The sequence below is a fragment of the Tamandua tetradactyla genome, chromosome 18 (genome assembly GCF_023851605.1).
Source record: "Tamandua tetradactyla isolate mTamTet1 chromosome 18, mTamTet1.pri, whole genome shotgun sequence".
Classification (NCBI taxonomy): domain Eukaryota; kingdom Metazoa; phylum Chordata; class Mammalia; order Pilosa; family Myrmecophagidae; genus Tamandua; species Tamandua tetradactyla.
This window is the reverse complement of record NC_135344.1, coordinates 49,303,265-49,326,984: the sequence shown is the minus strand read 5'-3', so window position 1 is coordinate 49,326,984 and position 23,720 is coordinate 49,303,265. Positions and strand designations below refer to the sequence as shown.

At 37.5% G+C, this 23,720-nt stretch overlaps 1 protein-coding gene across 12 annotated transcripts in view; it reads right to left on the bottom strand.

Moving 5' to 3' along the window:
• NOL4 (nucleolar protein 4) overlaps nucleotides 1–23,720 on the bottom strand; it is a 377,490-nt gene that overhangs the window by 71,858 nt on the left and 281,912 nt on the right. For 7 of the 12 annotated variants that reach the window (XR_013165209.1, XM_077135663.1, XM_077135662.1 and 4 more), the window contains 2 exons: nucleotides 23,463–23,642; nucleotides 22,563–22,754 (listed from right to left, as the gene is read on the bottom strand). Coding sequence is in view for 11 of the 12 variants with exons in the window: in XM_077135663.1 (XP_076991778.1) it covers nucleotides 22,563–22,754; nucleotides 23,463–23,642 (372 nt within the window). In the remaining variant the exon portion in view is untranslated. The remainder of the gene's footprint in view (nucleotides 1–22,562; nucleotides 22,755–23,462; nucleotides 23,643–23,720) is intronic. The other 5 variants (XM_077135666.1, XM_077135672.1, XM_077135665.1 and 2 more) reach the window with 1 other exon arrangement.

Below are 23,720 nucleotides of genomic sequence, written 5' to 3'. Positions count from 1 at the left end.
ACTCTACATGTTGTACACCTAGATGGGAAGCTTTGTTACTTAAGATAATGCTAACAACCCCTCACTAAAATTTGTTCATAGTTAACTGTCATTCTCAGCTGGGTTCTTAGTTGATCCTTACCCAGCATTGTTCCTAGTGTAATAATTATCTATCCTCGAATCGGTGCTGATTGTGTCATTAAACAGATGGCTAAACTGTCACACTGAGCCTTTGCAGTTTAAAGTCACATTTTAATTGGGGACTTGAGATGTGATTGCTGTTGGCACAATGTAAACCTGTCTTTTCTTAAGTATGCATGTGAAATTTACCACCCCCACCCCCACATGTTTCATTCCTCTGATCTTCAAACTAACAACCAGATCATTTTAGATGAAACTTTTGCACATCTAAGATACTGCAGATTGTTACAATTATAAGAAATTTTTTTTTTTAATTTCAAGAAAATAAGGTTCTCTGATCATGAGGTTAAGTGATGATGCCCTTTGGACCCTAGTGCCAAGTATAGGTTTAATCAAATATTAGGGCCATATTGGGAGCAATTGCACTATCCACCCGAGACTGTCAGTAGAATGGTGAAAGAATTAAAGAAAATGATTCAATAGTCAGAGTTTAGTTTGAGTCCTAAATTAAGATTAGTCCTCCTAATCTTGTTAATTATAAAACACATAAAGAATTATATAGCTTGAGTGATACATATACTCTATCTTCCCAAAATGGTATATTTTTATACCTAAAGAGGTAATTATTATAGGCCATGTAGAAAATTTCCCTTGCTAAGGCAGCTCTTCTAACAACCAGGCTTCATTTGCAGACCTTAGTGAAATAAAGAGGCAGTTTAGCAAAAGAGTTGTTGGGCTGACTTGGATATTATTCTGTGGTCATCTACTCTACTCGGTTTCTATGACCATTTTCACTACCTAATCTCTCTGAGCCATGGTTACTCTCCCAGGATTATTATTTCCTTTCTAAAATGCTTAATCTAAGGTTAAATCAGTCAGCAAATTGTTACATTCTAAGTTTCACAGAGTTTATTTTACAAGCTAGTATGGTGCCTAGTAGGTAGGATATAGTAGGAGTGCAAAATATATATATAACACTATATATATATATACACACACACACACACACACACACACACACAGTAGGAGTGTTGTTAAAAAGTCATAAAACCGTTCTATGACTCTTTAACAACAATTCTGAAATCCTAATGCTGTATAAACTGAAATATTTTTCAAAGACGTGGGGGAAACTCAATTGGCAGCAAAAACTGTTGTGATAAAACATATGTTTATCTTCCTGAAAATACCATATGTTTTGCTGCAGAAATAATAATATATTTGCATAAGGGATGTTTCTCCAAACTTCACTGTGAATGTCACCCAATAAACAATATATACTCCATCATCTTTCCAAAATATGAAAGGTTCTGAATTCTGAAACACATACAATCCAATTTGAGATGAGGGTTGTAGATATGGACTAAAATAGTAGTTTATTGTTCCTGTGCCATCCCCTGTGATTTTTTAACATTTTTTTATTGTGAAATATGACATATATGCAGAAAAGTGATTGTGCTGGTTTGAAAGGATGTATGTACCCTAGAAAAGCCATGTTTTAATCCTAACCCTGTTTTGTAAAGGCAGCTTTTTCTTTTAATCCCTATTCAGTACTGTGTGTTTAAATCTGTAATTAGATCATCTCCCTGGAGATATGACTCAATCAAGAGCTGTTGTTAAAGTGGATTAGGTGGAGATGTGTCTCCACCCATTCGGGTGGGTCTTGATTAGTTTACTGGAATCCTACAAAAGAGGAAACATTTTGAAGAATGTGAGGGATTCAGAGATTCTGAGAGAGCAGAACGATATAGCCATGAGAAGCAGAGAGTCCATCAGCCAGTGACCTTTGGAGATGAAGAAGGAAAACACCTCCCAGGGAACTTCATGAGAGGAAGCCAGGAAAGGAAGCTAGCAGATGATGCCTTGCTCACCACATGCCTTTCCAGATGAGAGAAAAACCCTGACCTTGTTCACCATGTGCCTTCTCACTTGAGAGAGAAACCCTGAACCTCGTCGGAGCTTCTTGAACCAAAGTATCTTTCCCTGGATGCCACAGATTGGACATTTCCATAGACTTGTTTTAATTGGGACATTTTCTCAGCCTTAGAACTGGAAACTAGCAACTTATTAAATTCCCCTTTTTAAAAGCCACTCTGTTTCTGGTATATTGAATTCTGGCAGCTAACAAACTAGACAGTGATAAATTTCAAAGTACAGTTTAACAAGTAGTTATAGAGCAAATTTAGAAGTAAAATATGGTTACATTTCTACAATTTCAGGAATTTCCCTCTAGCTATTCTAATACACTAGAGACTAACAAGAAATATCAATATAATGATTCATTATATTGTTAAATTCTATTTTCCCCATTACAAATCCTCCCTCTGCTTTGGCTCCTCCTTTCAGACTTCAAACTTCATGTCGAAATGGAGTGACGACATGATGGGGTAGGGGGATACAACTAGCTGATGTTCTTGGAGAAACTGGTATTTCTGGGTTTCATGGCTTATCTGGCTTAGGAACAATGAGGTGGGTTTAAGTTCCTGAAAATTAAACTTAGTGAGTGAAAGTTTTATAGAGCCTCAGAGAGAGCCCTGGGCATTCTTTAGGGTTTTCAGGAATATTACTGGTTGGGGCTTGGCATACTGTGGCTATTTGTAATATCTAGCTGAAGCTTGTGTAAAAGGCAACATCCAGAATAGCCTCTCTATTTGGAATCTCTTAGCCACTGATAACTCATTTTGTTACATTTCTTTTTCCCCTTTTGCTCAGGAAGGCATTGTTGATCCCTTGATGCTAGGGCCAGGCTGATCCTGGGAGTCATGACCTACGTTATCAGGAGACTTACAACCCCTGGAAGTCATGTCCCATGTTGGGGGGCGGGGAGGGTAATGAGTTTATTTGCAGTATTTGACTTAGAGAATCCACATCTGAGCAATAGAAGAGATTCTCTGGAGGGGACACTTGGGTATAATTATAGGTAGGCTCAGCTTCCCTATTACAGAAATAAGTTTCGAAAGAGCAAGCCTCAGGAGCAAAGGCTTAGCCTATTAGCTCTGGAGTTCCTAATGCTTCAGAGAGTTATCAGGAATTTCCCAGGTGGGGAAGTTTAATAGTTTCATATGTTTACTCCAGACCCTCAAGGGACTTTGCCAATACTTTTTCATTATCTGCCCAAAATGTTCTGGAATGTATCGGGGTATTTCATTACACTACACAGAATTACAAGATCTCATTCCCTATTCTAGGCTCAATTTGTTTAGGTTGTTTAAATGTACTGGCCAGATAGGCTAAGTTAGATTTTATGCCACAGAAAATTTAAATTCTGGACAAAATAGGCATTTTTTCCTTTTGTCTCACATAGCTGAAGTTAAAAAATACTGACAATATCACCCTTTACCCTGTATTCTGATCTGCCTTAGTCCGAACCAGATCAGCTTCGTTCCTATCTCTAATTGAAGTCTGATTTCTTTTCCAGCTTCCTTAACAGTTGCTGTACAGAGTAATGCTGATCTTCAGAGCTGTAAAACTCTAATCCTTGAGTCTTGGCTGTTACATAAGTACCCGAAGTTCTAGGGCAATACCAGGTTATACATAAAGAATACAGCATCTCAAGGTTTAGAAATAACACTTAAAACTCAGGAATAAATGTGACTGCTATAAGAGCTTAAATTCTAGGCCTCAATTTTCCTATAAGTATTTTCTAATAGCGACCATACAATATCTGTCCTTTTGTTTCTGGCTTATTTTGCTCAACATAATGTCCTCAAGGTTCACTCCCCTTATTGCTTGCCTCAGAGCTTCATTCCTTTCTGTGGCCACACAATATTCCTTTGTATATATACAACACAGTTTCACCCCTCTGCTTCTCAGCTGGCATACCTTTGGCTCCTCCATCCATTGGGTATCATGATTAATGCTGTTGTAAACATCCGTGTGCAAATGTCTGTTTGAGTCCCTGCTTTCTCCTGCGTATCTTCCTAGTAATGGGATGGCCGAATCATACGGCGACCCCCTTAGGTTTAGCCTCCTGTGGATCTGCGACATTACCAGCCAGAGGGCTCCCCATTCTGCTACCCTACCAATATTGAATAGGTTTACCTCTCTCTCCACATTTTCTCTAGTGCTTGAATCTTTATTTTGTATCTACAGATTTTGTTGAGAAAAAGTCACATATTTTCTATCCAAAGTAAATATCAATGTCTCCCAATCCTCACTTAGTTGTACAATCATCACTCCCAATTTTAAACAATTGTCACTGCTCCAGAGAGAAAACTAACAGAGAGACACACCCATATCAAAGAGAAAATCCCAAATACCCCATAACTCTGATCACCCCCCCCAATTATTTACACATAGTACTACTGTGGTACTAGTGACATCTGCCCGTCAAATATAGTCCATACTGCACAGTAGGTAGTTTTTCCTCATATATCACCCTCTTAATTATTTGTACAAGTGTCATGCCTTTGAAGTAGTCCATGTGAGAATTTATTTATATTTGTACTGCTGATTGGTGAGATACATGACTTAAAACAACCCCTCTCGGTCATATTCATCTTCAATATGGCACTATTACTAATAATCCCACTAACATACTACCACCATCTCTATCCATTCCCACATTTTTAAGTTCAACCTCATTAAAAGCCTGTATATATTAAGTAACTGCTCCCTCTTCCTTAGCTTCTGTCATAGGACTCCAATATTCAACATTTTAAGAGTCTGAGTTTATACTTTCTAGGAAGGTCATATTAGTGAAGCCACACAATACCTGTCCTTTTGTGTCTGGCTTATTTCACTCAGCATTATGTCCTCAAGGTTCATCCATGTTGTCACAGGTTTCAGGACCTCATTCCTTCTTACTGCCACATAATATTCCATCGTATGTATATACCACATTTTGTTTGTTCATGTATCTGTTGATTGACACTTGGACTATTTCCATCTTTTGGCAATTGTGAACAATGCTGCTTTGAACATCAGCATGCATATGTCTGTTTGTGACCCTTCTTTCAGATCTTCTGAGTATACTGGGTAGTGGAATTGCTGAGTCATAGGGTGACTTGATATTTAGTTTTCTGAGGAAATGTCAAACTGTCTTCCACAGTGGCTGTACCATTTTACATCCCCACGAGCAGTGGATAAGTGTTCCAATTTCTCCACATCCTCGCCAACATTTGTAGTTTCCTGTTTGCTTAATAGTGGCCATTCTAGTGTATGTGAGATGATACCTCCTTGTGATTTTTATTTGCATTTCCTTAATGGCTAACAAAGAAGAACATCCTTTCATGTGCTTTTTAGCCATTTATAGTTTCTCTTCAGAAAAATGTCTTTGCATATATTTTTCCCATATTATAACAGGGCTGTTTGTTCTTTTTTGTTGTTGTTGAGTTGTAGGATTTCTTTCTATATACTGGATATCAAACCCTTGTCAGATATATGGTTTCCAAATATTTTCTCCATTGAGTTGGCTGCCCCTTCACCTTTTTGATGAAGTCCTTTGAGGCACAGAAGCATTTGATTTTAAGGTGTGCCCATTTTTCTATTTTTTTCTTTCATTGCTTGTGCTTTGGGTGTAAGATCTAAGACGCTACCTCCTATTAGGTCATGAAGATGTTTTGTTATATTTTCTTCTAGGAATTTTAAGGTTCTGGCTCTCACATTTAAGTATTTTACCCACTTTGAGTTAATTTTTGTATAGGGAGTAAGGTAGGAGTCCTCTTTTGCTCTTTTGGCCATTGATATCCAGTTCTCCCAGCCCCATTGATTGAAGGGACTATTCTATCCCAGTTCAGCAAATATGGGGACCTTGTCAAGATCAGTTGACCAGGGATATGGAGGCCTATTTCTGAACTCTTAATTCAATTCCATTCATCAATAAGTCCATCCTTATGCCAATAACCATGCTGCTTTGACCACTGTGGCTTTATAATAAGCTAAAAATCAGGAAGTGTAAGTCCTCCTACTTCATTCTTCTTTTTTAGGATGTTTTTGGCAATTTGAAGCTACTTTCCTTTCCATATAAATTTGGTAACACACAATTTTTGTGTCTTCAAAGTAAGTTGCTGGAATTTTCATTGCCGTTGAATTGAATCTGTGGATCAATTTGGGTAGAGGTGTCATCTTTATGACATTTAACCTTCCTATCCATGAACATGGAATATCTTTCCACCTACTTAGATCTTCTTTTAGAAAAGTTTTGTAGTTTTCTGTATAGAGGTCCTTTCGTCCTTGGTTAATTTTATTCATAGATACTTGATTCTTTTAGTTATGCCTGTGAATGGATTTTTTTTTGTAATTGCCTCCTCACATCATTACTGGTATATAGAAACACTACAGTTTTTGTGCATTAATCTTATATCCCACCACTCTGCTGAATTTATTAACTCAAGTAGCTTTGCATAAACTTCTCAGGATTTTCCACATATAGGATCATGTCGTCTGCAAATAATGAAAGTTTTACCACTTCCTTTCTGATTCAGATGCCTTTTATTTCCTTTTCTTGCCTAATTGCTCTAGCTAGAACTTCTAGCAGAATGTTGAATAATACGGATGACAGTGGGCATCCTTGTCTTGTTCCTGATCTTGGGGAAAGGCTTTCAGTGTCTCACTAGTGAGTATGATACTGGCTGAGGGTTTTGCATATATGCCCTTTATCATATTGAGGAAGTTTCCTTTGATTCCTATTTTTTTAAACGTTTTTATCAGAAAAGGATGCTGTATTTTGTTGAGTGCCTTTTCTGCATCGATCAAGATGATCATGTGATTTTTTTCCCTTGTGATTTGTTAATGTGTTAAATTGATTGATTTTCTTATGTTGCACCATGCTTGTATGCCTGGAATGAACTCCCCTTAGCTGTGGTGTATTATTCTTTCAATGTGCCTTTGGACTAGACTTGAAAGTATTTTCTTGAGAATTTTTGCATCTATATTCATTAGGGATGTAAGCCTGTAGTTTTCCTTTCTTGCCATTTTTTAACTGGTTTTGTTATTATAGTGATGTCAGCTACATGAAATGAATTACTGTTCCTTATTTTTCAATTTTTTGGAAGAGTTTGAGCAGGGATGGTGTTCGTTCTTTTTGGAATGTTTGTTAAAATTCCCCTGTGAAGCCATCTGGCCCTGGGCTTCTCTTTCTAGGAAGGTTTTTAGTGACTGATTGAATCTCTTTACTTGTGATTGATTTATTGAGTTCTTCTATTTCATCTCAAGTCAGTGAAGGATGTCCATGTGTTTCTAGGAAATTGTCCATCACCTCTAAGTTGTCTAGATTATTGACATTAGGTTATTCACAGTATCCTCTTATGTTTTTGTGTTGTTTTTTTTTTAATTGCTTTGGGGTCTATAATAATGATCACCTTCTTATTTCTGTTTTTGTTGATTTGCATCTTCCTTTTGACTTTGTCAGTCTAGGTAAGGGTTTGTCATTTTTATTGATCTTCTCTAAGAACCAACGTTTGGTTTCATTGATTTTCTCTATTGTTTTTGTTGTTGTTGTCATTCTCTAGTTCATTATTTCTACTTCAAACTTAGTTGTTTCTTTTCTTCTACTTGCTTCAGGTTTAGTTTTGTGTTCATTCTCTAACTTCTTCAGTTGTTCAGTTAGGTATTTGGTTTTATCCCTTTCTTCCTTTTTAATGTATGCATTTAGAGCTATAAATTTCCTTTTCAGAATTGCCTTCACTGCATCCCATAGGTTTTGATATGTTGTATTCTCATTTTCATTTGCCTCCAGATATTAACTGATTTCTCTGGCAATTTCTTCTTTGACCCACTGGTTAAGAGCGCATTATTTAACCTCCATATATTTGTGAAAATTCTGTTTCTTTGGTGGCTACTGATTTCCAGTTTCATTCCATCATGGTCAGAGAAAGTGCTTTGAATACTTTTAATCTTTTAAAATTTATTGAGACCTGTTTTGTGCCCCCAGCATATGATCTAGCCTGGAGAATGTTCAATGTGTACTAGAGAAGAATGTATTCTTGTGTTTTAGTATACAACAATCTATATATGTCTTTTAGATCTAATTCATTTATCACATTGTTTAGGTTCTCTAATTCCTTGTTGATTCTCTGTTTGGTTGTTCTATCTATAGAAGAGAGTGGTGTATTGAAGTCTTCCACTATTAAGCAGAAATATCTATTGCTCCCTTCAGTTTTTTGTTTTAGAATGTTCACAAAACTTTATTCATAATAACTAAAAATTGGGTATGGCACAGGTGCCCATCAAAGGAAAATTGATAAATGAATTGTGACGATGCTTACCAAATTTAATATTACTCCAATTTTAAAGAAACAGAATTCCAATATACCCAACTACATGGATGAATCACAAAAATATTAGAGTATGAAACAAGAGCCTTGAGCAATAAATAAATTTACCATTGCATGATATACATTATATCAAGGTTCAGAACAGCAAATTGAACATAAGGCAAAATAAGTGATCAAATCAATAGTCTAGTATTTGCCTTTTGGAAGTGGGTGACAAGGCATAGATACACTAAGAAGAAACAAGGTAAAACACTGAGTTGAGGGTAGATGTCATGCCTTTTAAGGGGTCTTGTTACAGGGGTTTATATTTTTCAAATTCTATTGAATTATATTAATTTAATAATCATGATTTCAGCAGTTTGTAAATCATGCCACATACAGAGAGAGCCCTACTAAACAAATTAACTTGTTTATACCCTGAACTGTTAATGGGTGAAGATTACTCATGTTTGCAACCTACTTTAATATGCAAATAAATTGAAATTATAGAACTAAACAATTGCCTTGATGGAAAAAACAATGGATTGCCCCCTTCAGTTTTGCCAGTGTTTGCCTAATGTATTTTGAAGTGTATTGATTGGGCATATAAACATTTATGATTGTTATTTCTTCTTGGTAAAGTGTCCCTTTTATTAACATAGTGTCCTTCCTTGTCTTTTATGACATTTGTACATCTAAAATCTATTTGTACTAGTATAGTGGTATAGTGACTACTGCTTTCTTTTGGTTAAAGCTTGGGTGAAATATTTTTTTCCATCATTTCACTTCCAATTCATTTGTATCCTTGTGTCTAAGATGAGTCTCTTATAAGCAGCATATAGCTAGATTATGTTTCTTAATCCATTCTGCCAATCTGAATCTTTTAATTAGTAAATTTAGTCCATTAACATTCAAAGTTACTACTGAATAGGTGTTTTTTGAATCTACCATCTTATATTTTTTATTTTATTTGTCAGATCTATATATTTATTTCCCTCTTTTTCTTTTTGTCCTTTAATTTACCCTTACTGGTACTCTTCAATTCTATGCCCTCTACCAAACCTCCCTCTCCTGTCTTACTTACTTATTTATTTTTTTTACCAATTGGCAGAACTCCCTTTAATATTTCTTGTAGGGCCAGATTTGTTTGTCTGTGAAAAGTTTACTCTCTCCCTCAGTTTTAAAGGACAGTTTGGCTGGGTACAGCATTCCTGGTTGGAAGTCTTTCTCTTTCAGGATCTTAATTATATCATACACCTTCTCATCTCCATGGAGCCAGTAGAGCAGTCTGAACTCAGTCTTATGTGTTTTCCCTTGTAGGGAGTAGATTTTTTTTTCTGTTGCCACTTTCTGAATTTTCTGCTTCTCTTCAACATTTGACAGACTGATTAGTATATGTCTTGAGGAAGGCCTATTTGGAATTTTTCTGTTTGGAGTTCATTGGGCTTCTTTGACTTGCATATATATATATTTATATATATATAATTTCCTTGAATTCCCATTCAATTTTTTCTGCCATTTGCTGTTTTGAGTCTTTGAAGTCAATTATCCTGTCCTCTATATCTCTTATACTTTCTTCTGTCCCTTAAAATCTGCTGTTGTGTGCCTCTAGTATGTTTTTTATTTGGTCAACAGAGTCTTTAATCTCTGTGATATCTGCCATTTTTCTATTTATTCTTTCAATTCCTCTTTATGCTCTTCTACTGTCTTCATGATCTCCTTTATCTCATTAGCCATCCTACTTATTTTATTAAGTAGAGTTATATGAACGGCCATGATTAGTTGTTTCAGTGTTTTGTGTCTCCTCTGGTATTTTAATTTGGTCATTAGGCTGTGCTATATCCGTCTGCTTTGTTATATGCTTAGTGATCTTCTGTTGTTTTTGTTGCATGTAAATATCTTGATTGATTTACTTTGAGAGTTGATTTCCTTCAGTGGCCGAAAGCCTTGTGTTTGCAGGGAGGAATGTGTAGCAGGATTCATGGTATGGGGCAGGGCACAACAGTAGGATGATACGTTGCAGAACAGGTATAGGCACAGGTTGGTGGATGTTATGCTGGTGCTTGTGAATGTGGTGCCCAGCAGTCTGGGAGGATGCAGCAGTGCAGGTGCACAGGTTTGGAGGGTGTAACCCTGGTGTGCACTCGTCTATGGTGTAGGGCCATTTATGTATATGCACAGAGCTATGGCAGTGGGTCAGCATTATGCCTTCACAGGTTGGGGTGATGTGACCCAGGTGTGGAGGTCAGCACTTTCTCTGAGCTGGGAAGCATAACTGAGGGTTGTGCACATGTATGGGTCTAGAAGTGCTGTAAACTGATGTTCCCAGAGCTAAAGAACATGATTGGGGACTGTGTGCATGCAGGGTCTAGGAGTGCCATAAGCTGATGTTCCCAGAGCTGAGGGGCATGACTAGGGGCTGAGTGCATGTACAGGTCTAGGAAGCTGTAAACTGATGTGCAGAGCTCCGGGCAGGCTGTGTGAGGCTGTGGACACTGTAGGCAGGGGGTGGGTGTAGCCTGGGTATGAAGGTATATGCCCACCACCTTTATGTGCTGGAGATTGCGTGCAGGGAAGGGAGGGAGGGAGCAGGTAGTGCTCAGGAGGGGTGTAATAGGAAGGGTGGGTTTGGCTGCACTTGGGGTGGGGGTGTGGGGCGGTTACACATGCTGAGGGTTGGAGGGGTAGGGGCACTTGGCAAGCAGGGAGTGGGGGCGGGGAACAGGGTTTAGGTGTCTGCGGTGTGGGGCGAGTCACGGGTCACAGGGTTGTGCTGATGAGGGTAGTGCATTCAGGGAACACAGCTTGGCTTACTTCCTAGTCCTGGTCTCCCAGTCTGTGCACTCCTGTGGGCTCTGCACTTTTGCATAAGGCTCCTGGTTTCTGCTTCTCAATTCCTCAGCGTTTGCAATCAGGGCTACCCTATGTGGTGCAGAAGGCTCTCTCAGGTCAGTTGCACTCTTGAATCATCATCTCAGTCCCTTCTTTAACTTTTCCTTGGAGCAGGGCTGAACTCAATCTACGCTGTTCAGCCATCTTCCCAGAACTGTCCTGTCATTTCATTTTTCAATGAACAGAACACCCTTTAATATTTCTTGAAGGGCAAGTCTCTTGATAACATATTCTTGCAGTATTTTCTTGTCTGTGCAGATATTCAACTCTCCCTCACTTTTGAAGGATAACTTTGCTGGATAAAGAATTCTTGGCTGACAATTCTTCTCTTTCAGAATTTAAATATGTCATACCACTACCTGCCTGCCTCCTTTGTGTCCACTGAGATGAGTACTTAGTCTTATGTGGCTTTTCCTTGTACATCGTGAATTGCTTTTCTCTTTCTGCTTTTAGGACTTTTCCCTTCTCTTCAGCATTTGATTAGTACATGTCTTGGAGTGGGTCTGTTTGGATTTATTGTATTTGGAGTTCACTGGGTTTCTTTGATTTGATATTTATGTCTTTTATAAGGCTTGGGAAAATTTCCCCAATTATCTTTTCAAATACTCTTCCTAGACTTTTTACCTTCTCTTCTCTTTCTGGGACACCAGTGATTCTTATATTTGTGTGTGTCGTGTTGCTCATCATTTTCCTGAGATCCATTCAGATTTTTCCATCTTTTAACCAAGTTTTCTTTTGTGCATTCATATTAAATTGCCCTGTCCTCTAGTTCATGTATTCTTTCTTCTGCTTCTTTAAATCTGCTACTGTGCATCTCTAGTATATTTTTAATTTGAGCTATAGTATCTTTTATTTCCATAAGATCTGCCACTTTTCAGTTTACTCTTTCAAAGTCTTTTTTATGTTCTTCTAGTGTCTTGATATCCTTCACGTCCTTGGCCAACTCACTGACGTTTTCTGGAGATTTGTATGCACTTCTTTGATTAGCTGTTCCAAATTCTGTCTCCTCTGACTTTTTTTTCCCTTCTGGCTTTTTAATTTGGTCACTTGACTTGGCCATATCTTCTTGCATCTTCATGTGCTGTGTTATTTTCTACTGATTTCTTTGCATTTGATTATCTTGATAAGATTGCTTTGAAAGTTGATCTCCCTTGCTCACTTAAGGTTTTATAGTTATTTGGGTTTGTTTTGAACGTTTCCTTTGGCACTTGGTTTATCAAAAATGCCGTCACATGAAGGCCAAGGCTTCCCATGGGATGTGCAAATCTATGTGGACATCTGTAGGGGATTTGGTAAAACAGCAATTTGTCAGGGTGCAGTTTCCCTGTCTTCTCAGCAGATGACACTCCCGGGCCACCTCTTCCCCTCAAGCCTGCTTTTCCTTGACTACAGCAGCCAGCTGGGGGCCATCCACACCAGGTCAGATTCCAGTCAGTGGGGCAAGTCTCTGTGCATGCTAGAGCCTGCCAGCCCCAGGTGTGGGGGTGGGGTCTGTGCATTTGGTGAAGAATCTGCTTGAGGGTATGATGGGTCTTGTAATTCCCAGGCTTCTGAGTGGAACAATCTCGGGCTCTGGGGCTGAGAGATTCATCTTCCCTAGCCCTCAGCCAGCTCGGAAGTGCCATGCTAGTTGGTGACCCTCAAGATTCCTGACTGCCATGTACCCACAGGTCAATGGTGGGGGAGCTCTTGGTGCTTTCAAGTGGCTCTCTCCCTTGTCCTCACCTCTCTGACTATCTGTGCCATACAGGAGAAAGGATATAGGCAGCAGAACATAGAGTGTCTCTCTTGCCTGCTAATTGTCGGTTCAGCTCTGCTATACCCTGCATCCCCTTTTCCTCCAGTCTTCCCCCAAACCAGGTGCCTATGGCAGCCTGCCTCTGGGAGGGTAGGCACTGAGCACCTTAGCAAGGTCTGTGTGTATGGCTAACATATGTCTGTTGATTCCTGAGTTCTCACACGGGATGTCCCAGCTGCAGGGCTGAGAGATGTGTCTCCATCTGGTTGCAGAGATGGGAATGCAGGAGTGCTCAGCTCCTCTCTCATACACTCTGGCTGTCTGGTAGCAGCCAACCACAGAGGCATTCACGATCCATCCTTTCAGTCGTAATTTATCTGCGTTTTCTTCCAGGTCCTCCCTCTATAAGTCCCTCTCTGGCTGCTCGTGTCCTGGAATCACTGTCCAGACCATTTTCTGCCTTTTCTCTAGTTATTCCACAGTGGAGAAGATAGTACTGCCTCTCTATTACACTATCTTCCCTGGAATATTATGGTTTTGTTGTAAGTCATAAGCCATGTGCCTCACTGACATGACCCTGGACACATAACTTAGTTATGGACCGACGTTCAGCCCTTTTCTTCTGTGACTGACCCAGGTGCAAAGAGGATCATAACTGCCGAAGTTCTTTAATGGGAACTGAGAGCTGGAGATGGAAGAGAGCTTTTGAATCCTGAGTTTTAAGAACAGAGGCTAAGAACGACTGATGCAGCAAAAACCTGTCTGAGAGGTAAACCAATACACAAAAGGAGCATAATTATGAAATGGTAACGTGGCAAACATCTAACAGTTGAGCCAAGGGATCTAGCTGTATGTGAATCCTTGGATTTACCAGTTACTGGAGAAAATTCTCTTGATAGGTAAAGAGGAGTTTGAAAATGTGTTTTAACAAAAACTGAATACGAGCTAATTAGCTTTCATCTAAGCTTTGATTAAAAAGATTTCATTTAGTAATTAATAGTCTATGTCTTGGCTTTAATTTTAGAACATTATTGGTCTTCAGTAATGATCTTTCATAAAAATACATGTGAATTACTAAGACTTTTATAATTGATACTTAAAGGCCAAATTTAGCTTTAATGTTATATCATCTGGCAGTACTGATCAACACAGAAGGTAAACTGAATTTATCAACTAAAAAATATTTTTCTATTTTTAGTTTAGTGACCATTTTAGTCTTCACTAGGAAGCATCTTACAAATTATGAAAATAAGTGATTATATATGAACTCATAAATATTAAGGATCATGGCAACTTTTTCCTTAATAGTTTACTTGTGAAACCTACCATGATATATCAATTCCATTCCATAATTAATAATATTTACAGTAATTGCTAGCTAGATAAAATGGCTAAAAACTAGTGTTTCAAAAATAAAAAATAGAATTGAAATTAAATGTTATATAACTATCTTCCTTGGGAAAATTTTTCCCTAAAGATTTGAAATACATTAGGCTAGATTTTCAGTTAGCAGTAGCTTATAAAATTGAAATATGATTGCAGGATACTGTGAAACACATTACATACCAATACATAATGGACATTAGCTTATCTCCCAACTAATTCCCAACACCAAGTAGCAGATCAGTAAATGCCTATTCTTTTGCTCATTTACTCATTCAACAATTTCATTTCAACTGACTTGAACATATCAGTTGAACTGAGCAGCTTTTATGAGCAACTAACTACTATGTAAGACATGGTGAGTGATATAAACAGATAAGACGCATAGTGCTCAAGGAATATAACTTATTAGGGAGCTAAGGCTCATATATAAATAACATTAACATAAGACAGGATACAATAGAACTACAGAAGATGTACCACAGTTTGTACACAGAAGAGAGGATTTGCAACTGTTGTTAATTAGAAGTGAAGTTTAATAGACAAAGACATTTAATTCAGTTGTACAAGTGGTTCAAGAAATTACAGTGGCAAGGAAGAGTTTCACAAGAAAAGGAACTGTGGAATTCAATTTCAGATTAAATTGCATTTTGTCATGTTCCGCAGATGTACCTATAGCACTCATCTATAATATAAGTGCCATTGTTTCTTTTTTTTTTTCTTTTTCAGGAAAAGACTAAAACTCAAAGATACAAGATTCAGGAGTGTAACAACTGGTGAAATAGAGAAAACTGGTAAGATCCACACAGACTATAAAAGCAAGGTGCTTTCGATTCCCGGGGCCTGCCCATGTGAAAAAAAAAAAGAAGCAGGGTGCTCACCAATGCTGCTTATTTTCCATCTGGATTCAGTTCCTTCTTCCTAAAATGCATTTCAGCTCATCCAGAGACAATCTGTGAGTATTAACCTCAGTAGGTGTCTGAAGTATCTCTTTCAAATTCACTGCAGAAGTAGAATTTAGCTTGGCATTAATTTATAGTTCAAGTAATTTTTCCTAAAACTTCTGGACGTTTCCCTTGTTATTTTGAAGATTGTCTTCTGACATCTATTGTTACAGGGAAGAGAAGTGTGCACAGTCTAATTTCTTTTTTTTTTCCTTTTGGAGGATCTGCTGTTTCTTCCTTATAGCATTTACGAACTTCTTTGGTCTGCTGTGGTTTTACTGTGGTGTACCTGGGTATGGATTTGTTTTTATTCATACTTCTCAGGAATGGTATACTTATCAGTTCTTAGGATTCATAGTTTAATCAACTCTGGAAACTTCTAAGTCATTACTTTTTTGAATGTAGAATGTTGCCTTGTCCTCATTTTCTCTATTTTAAACTTTGGAATGTTTATTGGATCTATCTCTATATTAATTTCTCTGTGTTTCTTCTTTCATATTTCTTTCTCTTTTTTTTTTCCTGTGGATAATTTCCATAATTATTATGAAAATAATGATATATAAAAATCCAGTTTACAGATTGCTCTTTTTGGCTGAATCTTAACTTCTATTTAGCCCATTGAGTAAGGTTAATTTCATTGTTCATTTTGCCTTTAGTATTCACTTCTGGAAGTTGTACTTCGATGTTTCTAATTCCCCTTTGAGTAGCTGTTCCAGGGTCCCAGCTTTATATGCACTTCTCAGTTCATGTTCCTTCTTGGTCATGAACTGGAAGCCATGGTTCCTGAACTTGAATGGGCGTTCAGAACTCAGTCCTGAGATGCTTGGACCTAGATTTTCTATTTCTATCCTCCTAGGTTAAGATTTTACTAATCAGTTAAGATTTCACTGCTCTGGTTATAATTTCCTATTCATTTCTGGTACCTGGAAATTTCATTTCCATTCTTTTAAGCTCAACTATCATTTAACAATTATTAGATTTTCCTAAGAATGTTTCTGCATCTACAGTGTGATGGTGAACAGAAAGGGATGTGGATTCCATGAGGATGCAGGTCACCATATTCCCAAAACCCAAATATTGCAATGATGAGCAACTCCAGCAAGTATGATGGCTGTAATCTTCACAAAATGTAAGGAGCAGATCATTGCAATGGAGAAGGTGGAAGAACTATGACATTATCAATATATAAGATATCAAAATTATTGAGGAGGATATTATAAGGATGTATTTAAAAATAATTACTGTGAAAAAAAAAATTTAGAGGATGGAATGAAAGTATCCTAGATAAGGTAGAGGCATATATAAGAAAGCTCAGGAGTTGGTAGAAATAGCACACATGGAATTCCAATGAAATGTACTTTCTAACTAGCATCAGTTAAGTTCAGTAGTCATGTAGAAATCTGCATATTTGTGCTCAAGATACTTGATGAATGATATGCATAATAACAGCTACATAAGCATTACATGGTCTTTACCAGGATCTTATAAGAAGGGTTGCTTATATTTCTGATGGAATTTTTACTTTAATTCATTTTTCTTATTAAGGAAGTTGTGGGATTACAGAGTAATTATACATAAAATATAGGATTCTCATATACCACCCTATTAATAACACCTTGCATTGGTGTGGTACATTTGTTACAATCGATGAAGGCATGCTTTCATAATTAGACTACGTATAGTACATGTTTTAACTTAGGCTTCAATAGTTTTGTTGTGCAGTTCCATCATTTAAAAAAAATTCATTCTAGTAACATATATATAATCTAAAATTTCCCTGTTTTAGCCCCACTTAAGTATACAATTTAGTGTTAATTACATTCACAATGTTGTACTACCATCATCATCACCATCCATTACCAAAACATTTCCATCATCCCAAATAGAAACTCTGTGCATTTTAAGGTTTAACTCCTTATTTCCTATCACCACCCCACCCTCTGGTAAATTATATTCTAGATTCTGACTCTAAGCGTTCACTTATTCTAATTGTTTCAAAGCATTGAGATCATACAATATTTGTCATTTTGTGTCTGGCTTATTTTACTCAACATGGTATCTTCAAGGTTCATCCCCGTTGTTGCACGTATCAGGACTTCATTCATTTTTATGGCTGAATAATATTCCATTGGATGTATACACCACATTTTTATCTATTCATGGGTTGTTTCCAGTTTTTGGCAACTGTGAATAATGTCACTATGAACACTGGTATGTAAATATCTGTTCTACTTCCTGCTTTCTGGATCATCGGGTAATTCTAAACTGAACTTTCTGAAAAACTGCTACACTCTCTTCCACAGCAACTGTGCCATTTTGAATTCCCACCAGCAGTGAATGAGTGTTCATATTTTTCCACATCCTCTCCAACACTATTAATTTTCTGTTGTTGTTGTTTTTAATAGCAGCCATTCAAATGGGTGTGAAATGGCATCTCATTTCAGCTTTAATTTGCATCATTCTAATGGCTAATAATGTAGAGCAAAGTTGCATGTGTTTTTTGGCCATTTGTTTATTTTCTTTGGAGAAATATTTGTACACATTTTTGCCCATTTTTTATACAGGTTGTTTGACTTGTGGTTGTTTGGTAGAATGACTTTTTAAAATATATTCCATATAATCCTTTATCACGTATATAGATTCCAAATATTTTCTCCCATTATATAGGTTGTTTTTTATTTTCATGCTAAAGTCATTTTCACAACAGTTTTTCATTTTGATGAGGTCCCATTTGTCTATATATGTGCTGTTTTTGTTTTTTGTATTGTGTTCCTTCTCATTTCTATCCAGATATTTTTTTCATATAATTTTCTTGTGGTTACCATGTTATTAAAATTTAATATCTTAACTATTTAACAATCATATTTGATTTGATACGAAATTGACTTCATTAGCATACATATACACTTTTCCTATAGCCTTCCATCCCATCTTTTCTGTACTTGTTAGAATCTATATCTATGTACTTTGTAGGTTTAAAAACATACATTTTTCATTATTATTTATGAATTTGCATTCAAGTTCCTGTAGAAAGTATGAAGTGGAGTTACATGCCAACAATATACCTAACTAATAACTGGCATTTATAATTACCCAAATGGCTACATTTACTGGAGGTCTTTATTTCTTTATGACACTTTGAAACACTGTCTGGTGTCATTTCTCTTCAGTCTGAAGAATTCCCTTAAGCATTATTGGTAGGGTAGGTCTCCCTCAGCTTTTATCCGGGAATGTCTTTGGAAAGAAAACACATGCTGGATATAAAATTATTTTTGTGCAATTGTTTTCTTTCAGCACAATAAATATTTCAATGCTCTGCCTTCTTGCCTCCATAGTTTCTGATAGAAAATTGGCACTTAACCTAATTGGGACTCCCTTGCACACATGATGCAGAACTCTCTCCTTGTACTTTGCATTTGAGTTTGATCCATATGTGATGAGGCATATTTCTCTTCATGTTTATCCTTTTTAGTGTTCTCTTGGCTCTTTAGATGTGTATACTCATGTCTGTCATTACTTCCTTCTGTATTTCTTCAGCCTCTGTCTCTCTTCTCTGAGAATCCCATAATTCATATTTTTTCTTTCTGCTCTGCAGCCTGATTCTTTTAATTGCCTTCTCTTCATTTCAACTGCCAGCTCCAATCTGCTGTTGAAACCAACTTGGGCATTTTTCATTTCAATTTTTGTGGTCTTCAACTCCATCTGTTCTGTTTGTTTCCTTTTTATAATTTCTATCTCTTTATTGAGATTCACATATTGCTTACTCATTTTTTCCTGATATTCCTTAGTTCTTTCTCTGTGACTGAAGGTCATTTTTTTAAAAGGTTTTGTCTGGAATGGCCATAGTCTGGTTTTCTTCATTGATGCTGTCTGGATTTTTATGCTGCTTCTTTGGATGGACCAAGTTTTCTTGTTTCTTTATTTGTAAAATTTTGTTGCACACTGTATACTTTAAAATATGTAAATATTAACTCTTAGATTTATTCCCTGAAAATGTCTGTTTATTGTGTTTGTAACCATCTGATGAGATGACAGAGATTTTAGATTTTATCAGCCCTTCTATCAAGAAATTCAGCCCCAAGCCAAGGCAAAGTCTGGGGTCATCCCTGTCTTTTCTGGACCTGTGATTGCTACTGGCCTTAGCAGGTCCTCTGTTTATAGGAGTTTGAATGCCCTCTTTACTTCCCAGGGGAGAATTCTTCCTTCCCCAGGTGTTCCAGCACAGGACCTAAAGCAGGTGAGCCTTTGCCCAGGTCATCTTCCTTAAGTGTTTCTTATACCTCTTTCACTGTCTGAAGCTACTTTTGCCTGGAGGGCAAATTCTGGGGGCATGTGTTGGGGAGATGGGGCACACTGGAAGTGTAGTTTCCTAAGTCAGTCTTTGCCAGCCATAACAAGGCCAGGGACCAACAAAGGGAGCACCAGCTGGCTCCAAGCTGCCCTGGAGGGTATGAGAGAGGGGTCAGGAAGGTCGAGAGAAGCCTTCTTCCATGTTTTCTTGACCTACCCAGCAAATGCAGACCCTTCAACTGCCCTGTGCAGCTCTGAGGAAGTGCCCTATCTTTAAGTCTTCTCTGCTGCTTCTGTTTGTGGCAGGTTAGATCGAGCCAATGTATCTAATCAAAGGCTGGGCTCAGTGATCAGGGGTCTACACCAGATCTTGGGGAAGTGGGCTTCTATATTCCTTTCTGGCACCAGCAAGCTATGCTAGGGCCAAGAGCTCCCAAATGCCTGCCATGAGAGTGGGAGGTGGGGGCCAGTACCCACCAGGGTGAGAGAACTATTTAATCGTATTTGCTTTAATTTACCATCCTCTTCCTTCTCCTCTTCCCTGCACGGTATACAATGCTCTACTGGACTCTGCATTGTAAAAACTGCTTCAAACATTTCCTGCTTGTGTGAAATCTGTTCTTGTATTATTGGAATTAAGAGCCGGACACCCTGAAGAGATTCATTTCTTTTCTGAAACTATAAATATTCTTCAAAGAAGTAGCTGAAATAACCATAAAGTCAATAGACAACTTGGAATATTTGTCTAATGATTAATGTAATGACTGCTTAACTCATTGGATTCTTAAAGTCTAGCGAATACTAAGACAGTACTCTGGGCGGCAATTTATTAGATTTGTTTTTTTTTATGAAATATGCCCATTGACATTCAACATTGAAGATTTATGATTTGAGATGCTTCATAAAAGAGAATTGGTAAAAATATTTATAAAATTGCCATGATATGGTTATTCTACTTCATGCATCACAGAAACAATTTAGAAGAAAGACAAATTGATTACTTAAGCAATAAAGACCGAGTTCTTGATAATAATACATATCCCATATATACTGAATAAAGTAACGAATGAATGAATTTTTAAATTAAACACTGTATATTTCTGTAGTGTATTTCCTTCAATATTACTTTGCAAATCTCCTTAAGTTTGTATTTGTCAACTTTTTGTCCTTGTGCATTCCCCAATAAGGATGCTATTCCACAATGAACAAATGTGACTAATGAACAACAACAAAAACCTATAAATGCCTCAGATATTCCTTAGAGAACTTAAGAATTCCACATGGAGAGGATTCCCCACCCCCCCACCCCCCGCACCTAAAGAATGTTAACGTAAAAACTTTCTAACATGAAAAATGAGGTTAATTATATCAAAATAAGCTCTAAGTAACATTCAAAGATTAGGGAAAATTAGTTAGATGCTTTGATAGTAAAAATCTTGGTGTATGAAATTTTCCTTTTTGTTATAATGCTAGTGCCTGTTTAGATATGCTTTTTGTCATCTGTCTCCTTCTCCACAGATGATCAGTAACTGGGAAAACAGCTCTATTTCATCAAGCTATCTCTTCTCTCTTATACTCTTGTCATAATTTAGTTTGGTCAGGCACAGCTATGCCATTTTTATTTTTAATATGATTTATGTACCACCAATTGCAGTTTGCATAGGGCAAAATTTCTGCAATTGTGTAACACAAATATTTTGGGGAAACTTTTTTCAAATGACTGAATAACATTTCATTGACAAATATTTTCAGTCTTAAGATTTACTAAGTGCCTATTACATTTCAGGAATGAATTTCAGGGCTTTATAGGTGATAACTTACATAACGCTCAGAGATTTATAAATTCAGATTTATATCCAGAGGAGGAATTTGAAGCACAGGCAGGTTTCAGTAACTTGCCCAGTTCTCACCAGACTGCAAAACTAGGCTCTTTGGGTCCAGCCAATGCCTCTACCCATTTAAGCAGACTGCCTTTCTTTCATGAACACCCATCTTTTTTACCTTTTTAAAACAGCAAAGACATTTTTCTATGCCAAAGTAGAAAAACTGACAATAGTGGATTTGTTACTTTCACTTCACAGGGTTTTACTTCTGCAAAATTATTTCTTGTATATGACACACCCTCAGTGTTCTCCTAGCTACCCTAACAAACTAGAGCACGGACCACAAATACTCATAGTTGTAGCTTTTATGGAGCCTTCTCAGATAAGAACACACAAAAAAACAAGATTTCAGAGAGTTTCTAAAACATTTTGTCACATAGATAGGGAGAAGTGAAAAAAAAAGCGTATAATCTAAATATATGAACTATTTCTGGTATAGCAATTACAACAAGGTGAAACAGAATATAGTTTGGAAAACAGCTAATTGCCCCTCCATAAAGTAATCTAAAATCTCATCTGTCTATAAGGCCTAGCTGAATATGAAAACTCACATTACCATCCACAAGCAAATGAATAAGATACCAAGTACAACAAAACCTTGTTTTTCACATAAGGATGTCCATTCCCTGATCTTTACAAGGCTTGCTATTCATTAACAATTTGCATGAAGACCGTATTTCTTAGATGATTCCATCCATTTCACTTGGTCCCCTAGAGAGCCATTCTCACAGACCAACTAAAGCAACATCTGCTCCTTCAGTTCAAGACTTAACCTCATACCCACTTTAGCAGTGACAAAAAGAAAACAAACATGCATGAGATGCTGGTTCTCATTGGTTTTCACCCGTATCACCTTCATTTCCTATGACATGGCACCTTGTGGACCTGTGAGCACTGGTTGCACAGGGTATTCCTTATTCAATCAACAATGGGGATAAATACTTCAGGAAGATGAAAAGGAGAAGGGGAAAAATAAAACCAAACAAGCGAACAAAACCCCCTTTGACCTGACATTATGGAAAAAATAAAAAAAAGACACTAAGATGAAAAAAAAATAGTGTCATGGTTTACATGTGGGGTTTGGATGGAATCTAGGGCTGTGTTTTAATTCAAAACTCACCATCTCAAAACCACTTCTTTTCATCCGCCTGCAGGACTTGAGGTAAGTACGTATGCGTTTTCTGGCACGCTCTTGATACTCAGGGAATTGTCGCCTGCATGAGTCAATGATAGCCTGGATCTTTTCTTTGGGCTGCTTAGAGATTGGGACCATTCGGTCCAAGTTTTCATCTACAAACAGCCTGACAAACATCTGTTGGCAAGAGGGAGACAGAGGAGAAGGGTTTGGAGGACTGCTCTCTGCTGTTCCTAGCTTCCTTTTTTGATTACCGATAGGAAAATAGTCTTTTGTGGTTTATGCACTGGAGAACTTTGCAATGGAAAGCCAGAAATTTTAAGCAAACACTCTTTAAAGACTTTCTAAAGGTTGGATAAAAACTAGAAAGAGAGAGAGACAGACAGACAGAGACAGGAAAGAATAGACTATTGTGTAGAAAAAAATCAGGAAATAACAGTAGACTGTGACAATTAAGCACTCCATACAACTCTCTATCAATGATAAATATGACTACTACATTGCTACGCTGCACAGAGTACTAATCTCTGAAAACAAACAGTTGTGTCTTTTGTCATGCATAATTAGATAAGCTGGGGAAGCAAGAGAAATAACTGATGGTGGGTGTACTCTTCCGATGAATAAGCTGAGGCCCCCTTCATCCGCTAGGGAAACATGCTTACTCACACATCACAACTCCAGTTTTCAGCTCCCATCTGGCTTTGCAATGCTAAACAAAACACAGCAATTCTGGTGTCTGGTTGGCAAAGATTTTTCCCGTACTTTAAAAACCCTTCTGGAAACTAAGCAAACAGTTCTCTAAAATCGCCACATTTACCAACAAGCAACAACACGAAAGTGAGGTGGTCAAAAATCAAACTGCAGCGGGAGCCTGGAGGGACTCACATTAAAAGCCTTCAGTCTCTCGGCCTCGACGCCGTCGGTTTCGTTGACTTTCTCGGCGTCCTCACGGTCGTCGTGGTCCTCCTCATCCTCATCGCCCCTGGTGAGTGACAGGTCTTCTGCACCTCGCTCCACACTCTCATTTTTGCCAGAGTCATAGCTCGAGTAACTGTGTGCAGGAGACTGAAAAGCAAGGAGGAAATCGCTGCTTTTAAATTCATTGCACCAAATATTAAAAAAGAAACCAAGACAGCCTACAAT